The 7,275-nt window shown below is 43.3% G+C and overlaps 1 protein-coding gene across 2 annotated transcripts in view; it reads right to left on the bottom strand.

Moving 5' to 3' along the window:
- Window positions 1–3,073: 3,073 nt before the first annotated feature.
- The window catches only part of LOC147627463 (1-acyl-sn-glycerol-3-phosphate acyltransferase BAT2, chloroplastic-like), a 33,601-nt gene continuing 29,399 nt past the window's right edge, over window positions 3,074–7,275 (bottom strand). For both annotated transcript variants that reach the window (XM_086814359.1, XM_086814360.1), the window contains 3 exons: window positions 4,239–4,645; window positions 4,042–4,143; window positions 3,074–3,754 (listed from right to left, as the gene is read on the bottom strand). In XM_086814359.1, coding sequence (XP_086670485.1) covers window positions 3,527–3,754; window positions 4,042–4,143; window positions 4,239–4,645 — 737 coding nt within the window. In that variant the 3' untranslated portion in view covers window positions 3,074–3,526. The remainder of the gene's footprint in view (window positions 3,755–4,041; window positions 4,144–4,238; window positions 4,646–7,275) is intronic.

Here is a 7,275-nt window from a genome sequence, read left to right as displayed (position 1 = left end):
TCCAAATGGATGATTTCCTCTCTCTCTCTCTCTCTCTCTCTCTCTCTCTCTATTTACCACAATTTTAGGGGAGAGTATTGGCATTACCTCGAAGTACCTTAAGAGTACAACAAATGGATTTGAGCTTTGAGGGGGAGTGTCTAGAAAGCAAGCTAAAAACCGGAGACCCTTACAACTTGGATGATAATTGACATGCTAGGATGATTTTGTCATGCAAATATAACAAAATCCTAATTAGCAATGTGACGTGATGGGTATCTCATTAGTATGCCCGTCATGTTAGTAAATTAGTTGATGGTATTTGGTTTGACTTAGTTTTGTTACATGTAAAACCTATGCTTATTGGATGCCATCTATAGATAGCCTCATGATGTGGTTGGCACACATGGATTGACATAGCAAGGTGATACAATATGATATGAAGATCACCTTTACTATGAAAAGTGACATGGATATGTGTAGTACATCATATAGATGTCAAAGTATGGGTGACTTTGCATAGTACTTCTAGTACATCTAGTACATCATATAGATGCCACTGTCAAGCACATTTTTAGATATTTAAAAGGCACTCAACTGTTTTTTTCCTTGAGAGCATGCATTTCATGGTTAAGTAAAAAGAAACCTATTGTGGCCACATCTTGTGAGATGAGTACAAAGCAAAATTCACAACTACATTCTAGTGTTTTGGTAGTGTTACATGTGAATGGGAGCCAACTGAGGATACTTTTTACCTTCACATATGTGGAGGTTATTCCCCCCTAGCCATCAAGTGTGAAAGGACACCACCTTTCATTATTCTTTGTACCTTTGGTTTTGTACACTATCATAATATCAAAAACGTGCGCATGACTCTTCAAACTATGTGCACATGCCTTTGTCTCTACTCTCTAATGTGCACCCTCGGGTTTGCTTGACCCAACAAATAAACTCCAACTTACCACCTCCCTCACATTTTCCATTTCCATGCTTCAAATCCTCTCACCAATCAAGAAAAAGGCTTTAAGCAATATGATTTTCCTATCATTCAAGAGAAACTCTATGTATGCTTCCCACCCATAACGTAATACTTCAATCTCAAGCTATATGGACGAATACCTCATAAAGCTAATAAACATGAACCTATTTGATGAGAACATACCACAATAGAGAGCAACAGGAACCAATAATGATAGAGAAAGATGGAGATAAGTTCTCAAAAAGCTTAGGCATGTCCATTACATGGAGAGGGATTCTTTTATAATGCCTCTTCACACACATCCTTACTTATACCCTTAGTCCATCTTCTAATTCTTTTACTCACTAGTACTATTGAGCAAAGTATCAGCCTAAGAACATTAGCAAGAATAGTAAGACAACCTCATTTCCATTTGCAAACAACGCGTGTATTGATATTATAACAAAACAATACATTACTTTTTCTTGATGTAAAAAAACCTTTACATGCTTGTCTTGGTCTCAAGTCATGGGTAATCAAATCCTCACCATACAATGAGTCACAAATCCTCCACATAGACAACAAATTTTGATGTGTAGACTATGCAGGGATCCATTGAGCTTCTTCTCATTTTTCTGATATGGCCAGACAACAAATTTTAGCATGTCACCATCACTCATTTACCAATCTGATGACTTCAAAAATGGATCATGGGTTACCCATTTTCTATGTTGGTGTAGCTCCCCAGTTTCCATACCCTCTTCTCTTAGCAAAGTAACATGAAATTTACAACTTGCTAGGCTGTAAACTTATACAAAACAGCATGTTCAAATAGATATCTTAATGCAATGCAATTGTTCACACATTCAGAGATAACACATTCATATTAAAGTGAATTGAAAGTTCAACACATTCGGTGAGAACACATTGCATAATAAAGTGAAATGAAGGTTGTGAAGGTAAAGTTGTAAAGGCTCGGCTCAAAGCTTGTCACGGCATGAAGATTATAATAAGGAATTGATACAAAAACATCGGGGGTGTTAATGGACCATCAAAAAAATCTCGAGCACAAACAAAGGCCTGTGTACAGAGAGGAGAGGTTTACGAAACCTAGCCCTCAAAGCACCATGTTTATAAGAGTTCAAACTAGGTACAATTTTCAAGGGCAGGAGGCCATGGTTATGGGTACTTTCCTCCTCAAAAGCATCTGCCTTAACATGTAATTAGACAACCCAGAAAATATTGGCATTCCCTCTTTTTCACGTGATAAGGAATTTAGCTTATTTGTATGACCCTGCACAATCACTCTTCATACATAGTGATGCCTATGGCAGTAAAGATGGCAAAGCACTCTGAAATTATTCCCATGGCCATTTCTTTTTGTCGATAAAGGAGAGCTTCACCTGTTATGGCTTGGGTCTGCCAAGTGTAGCATCTGTCTTTCTATGGCCTATCGCCGCCACCTCCGCTCTGCCCTATGTGTTCTTGCAAGTCTCAGCACCATCGGTCCCCACAAAACACTCATGGGGGCATGCATATATACCACCTCATTCACGCTATCCCTACTCCAGCCTATTCCCACATGGACGGTAGCAATTGTCTCCATAACTACATTATGGTTCCTCCGGTAAACTTCAATGATGAAAGTTTGATATCTTGCCAAGCAATAAACATTTATTGACCATAACAATAAGAGTGCATGTTGATGGCCTTGACCTTAGACCACTTTCATATAATCACACTCTATAACCTTAGAGGAACCTGCACATAGCACAGGTGCACCAACCAGTAAAAGAGGACAATGAAGTTGACAGTTACACATCCAACAATGTAAAATAGTAAAACAAAATGAAGCAAGCCGTAGCAACCAACTTCCTCAGGCTCAGTGGTTCAAGTACAGGCAGGAAGCTTCCGATCCTCCTTGTCATGCATGGACCTCAGGATAGCCGCTAGGAAATCACAGAGAGATGCCAGTTCCATGGACACAAGCAGGGTTCTCCATCCAGATCCTCAAAGGATGACACTTTGCCACCTTTGCAATGCTATTATTGACATGACGCATGCTTTTACAACCTTGGCAAAGGCACATACATTTGTAACCCACTAGTAGACCTGGCATGTGCTAGGTTGAAATCATTAAATTTTTAATTTCTTTGTTGAAATAGAAAATTTGTGGATGCTCTATTAGAACATCCTACTACACCACCAGAAACAGCTAGTTCAATGGCATGCACCAAATAGACGGTTTGGCATCTTACTTCTAGCCGCTTCTGATTGTTCACTTCACACTTGATAGAAAAAGCCTAGTACTCAATGCCACCACATAAAAAGAGAGAAAAATAAAAAATGCCACAATATCTCCACTAACGCGCTCACTTGCGAAAGCCTTTCCAATGAGCCTTGCATAAAAATTAGCCCCTTAACAAGAACTACAGCATACCATGCCTTTTGCGTCGTTCTTTTCAGCTTTGGTTCCACGAGATCTTCAAGACACACGCATCAAGACAAAGTTTGCATGCACTAGCCCATGTTGCATGCAAGGATCTTCAAGGAAGAAAACCTTACAGGCATCATCATACTAGGTACATTTCAGTGGACCTCAAGTCCATGCTGTAAAAGGGACTTCGCAATAACAGCCCTGGACTGCTCACAGAGTTCATCAGGATTACTTCCTTGTATTGGTGGGTGAATGATAACCTTCACGGACCCTGGTCTCAATGTACCCTCCAAGCCATTTGGCATGAGCTTTCCTGTTCCAATCAAGCTTACAGGAACTACGGGGACCTTTGACTTTGCAGCAATTGTAAATGCGCCTCCCTGACCCAAAATCACCACATTAGACATCCATTAGAATTACTAAAGAAATAGACATTCACTTCAAATGGAGCACGGTTTCAAGATGAATACACTAAAGCTAATTACAGAACAATGCCTGACGGTGAGCAGGGCCCCATCCAAGCCACCCCCAAGGGATGAACGGGCAAATCTTGGCCATACAATAGCCTGTCCCATGAACAAGGTACATTCTGTAACCAGCCTAGGGGTTTAATAACAAAAATCTTCTACAAAGGCAGGAAAACATTAATAGATTCCAGCAGTCAAACCTTAAACTGTGCCATTTTCCCGTCTCTTGATCGCGTGCCTTCAGGAAAGAAGAACACTGGAACTCCCTGCCTTATTAAGTTAAGGCAGTGTCTAAGGCATTCCTGCATCCAAGTACACACAATAAGCAACATTGCTGCAGGACACTGGCGCCGTGGCAAGTGAGTGGAACAAGGTTCGTATCAGTGTAGAGGCTTACCATTTGACTTCTGGTGTCCATACGGCGCAATGGCACATGGCCGGTCAGGTACATAGACCACCCAATTATAGGTATTAAGAAGTTGCTCGTCTTGCTGATGAACTTAAAAGGCCGTTCAAGAAGAAACAAGGTGTAGATATCCAAAAAACTCTGATGGTTTGAAACATAAACTGCCGCCTCATCAGGCCCAGGCAAGTTCTCTAGACCTTCAATCTCTGCCTTGTAGAAGAGAAAAATACTGAGACTTGCCCATATTTTGTTGATGAAATGCTGAGCCTTGCGCTTATGCTTGTCGAATATTAGAACAAACGGTTGTACCAACAACATGACAAAGAAGAGAGGTAGGGCAACAACGTAAGTAGTAACGTAGAAGCAGAATGCCCGAAACCTCTGCCCAAACGTTGGACCTACATATCACAACAATATACACAGTAGAAAATGTTAAAAGTGATCAATAAACTTAACTTATGATTTGATTTGAATTAGCATTGTTTCCTTCACAATAAATAATGATGCAGCTGCCACACATTTGTCATTTTCGCTCCCGACAGAATTCAAACCCACCTGAGTACCAAAAGGGGGTACCACCCTTCCAGATATTTGCCTGTCAAGGCAGCCAAGAAGCAGCAGGATGAACCCCACCAGTGAGCCGCTCAGCCGATTGGAGTGAACACTTGCACCAGTTGTTAGGAGAACCATGCATTGGAGCAGAGTTCTGAACTCTGATGTCCGTGGCATCTCGCACTCAGACTTCCAACCATGTTTGTATGAATATAATCTCATTTGGTGAAGTAAACTTTCTGCAAGGGCAGCTAGCCATTGGGACCTACCACAACTGTTATGCATACATCTCTCCAATTTTTGGCACCTTTCTAGCCTGTTCCACTATGTCCCATTGCATAAACTGATCCTGGTTGCTCTTGCTGATGTCCCACACTCTGTCTCTCTAGTGCTTTAACTTACACTCATTTGATAAAGTAAAATTTTATGCAAGGGCAGCTTGCCATCTGGACCTAGAACTACTATTATCTCTACACCTCTCCTGTCACGTACATCCCGCACTTGAATGCCATGTAGACATATCTGAACAAGAGGGTGCATGACCAGGGGTGGAAAATTGGTCCATGTGAGCTCAGTCCGGGAAGAGTCAGCCAAGGTGGAACCTACGCATCCGAGGTCAGGTGTGCATTGTCCTACACATGAAGCAGTGCCAGTCCATATAGTGAGTCTCCCTCTGGAATGATGTCAGGTGATCAAAATACCTGGTTTGCGACCGGGTACCAGACATCTGTTGATGCATGTAGGTTTGCATGTAGAGAAGGGGCCAGCCCATAGGTCTAGCCCAGAGCAGAACCTAAGGCTCTTGCTGTGGGCATGGGGGAGGTGTAGAACCACCCTCAAGAGCCCAGGAGGGCCCCATGCTGTGCCCACCAGCCTTGGCTTGGGCTGGGCAGGCTGTCGGCCAGCCCCAGGGGCTCTGGCCAGACAGCCGACAGGGCCCAAGGCCCTGGCCAGACTGTCGGCCAGCTGTGGGACAGCCCACACAGCCAGCACAGGAGCTGCCCTGCAGCCCAGCTTGTGTGCATAATGGCCAGCCTTATTCAAGGTGTGAAACGATGGATTTTAATGGATTTTATTAGCATTTAATCCTATTTTGTCGAGTCGTGGAGATTTGCAGCAGGCCGACTTCTGTAGAACTGGCCGACCAGCACCAGTAGGGGGTATATAAACCCAACGCTGGAAATTCAGTAGACTATCTCAGCATTCACGAAGGGTTGCCGCATTCCAAGGGCCAGGACAGCCAAGGGAAGTGCTCCAACCAAGGTGAACATTGCAGGTCAAGATTTAGTCTTTATTTTCTGATTTACATTATTCTGATAAAGCAAATACACCATTCGTGGTGGGGCCCTAGAGAGATCACTTCATGAGTATCACTGATGATGGATTTATAGAGAGGCCTAGATACATGGAGGGCTTTTTACCACACGGCTCCCGAGTCACCTTAGAGTCTCATCACATCAATTGGAGATCGAGATTGGCAGAGCAGCACGGATCCCCCGAGAGAAGAGGGTATGCAGATTGTGCAGAGAGGAGGTGGAGAGTGAGGAGCATTCTGTATGCAGATGCAGAGCATATACAGCCATCAGAGAGAGATATCCCATTTTATTCAGAGAGCCACATTCCCTACGCCAGATCTTTGAGGCAGCAGACCAGTGCATACTCGGGAGATTCATTCTAGACATACAGTGTCACAGAGAGACATCATTACAGGCTAAGACAGCTCCAGAGGGGGGACGACAGACATAGATTACTACATTTTTTCAGAGATCCACCCCACTCCCAGCCCCTACACACAGCAGGGAATTACTTTCCAAAGAGCAGAGACACTCAGAGCCCGCTAGAGACAGAGGACACCTGGCTTTCGGACACCACGCCTATACCACAGAGAGATGACAGAGATCAGAGTTCAGTTTCATAGAGAGGGTGCGGAGCGACTGGCTCGCTTCAGAGCAGACCCGGCATGTTCTTCAGGGAGCTGGGAGTTGTGGACACACCCTTCATTGATGTATACCATTCTATACCCCTAGTATGGTATAGGATGGAGCTAGCTAGGTTGCATATCATGATTGTATACTCCATGCATATAGCTTTGCATTCTCCTAGTAGTAGAGCTCCATCACCTCCCCCACTCATTGTACTTATTGCACACCTAGATTCAGCTTTTTAGTTCAGTACTTTTTCATTTTGTTGGGATGACATGAATGGGAGTTAGAATTAGGGTTAGAGATTCATGTGGGAGACATACACAGAGAGAACAAGGGAGAGAGAGAGAGAGAGTTGTGGGGATAAGTCAACTCATCAAGATGTGAGTGTGTGACTCCCCTATCACACATGTATATTGCACTAGTACACAGTGTGCACTTAGTACATTAAAAGTACTAAGTGTACTATGTACTATAACTTATGGGCTTGTACACACTATAAGGGTGGGCATAATGCCTTTACCCCAACAACCTCCCACTTAAAGGCAAAGTGC

Source organism: Cibotium barometz, chromosome 20 (assembly GCF_041138505.1).
Source record: "Cibotium barometz isolate CiBa-2024 chromosome 20, ASM4113850v1, whole genome shotgun sequence".
Lineage (NCBI taxonomy): Eukaryota > Viridiplantae > Streptophyta > Polypodiopsida > Cyatheales > Cibotiaceae > Cibotium > Cibotium barometz.
This window is presented reverse-complemented; position numbering and strand designations above follow the sequence as displayed.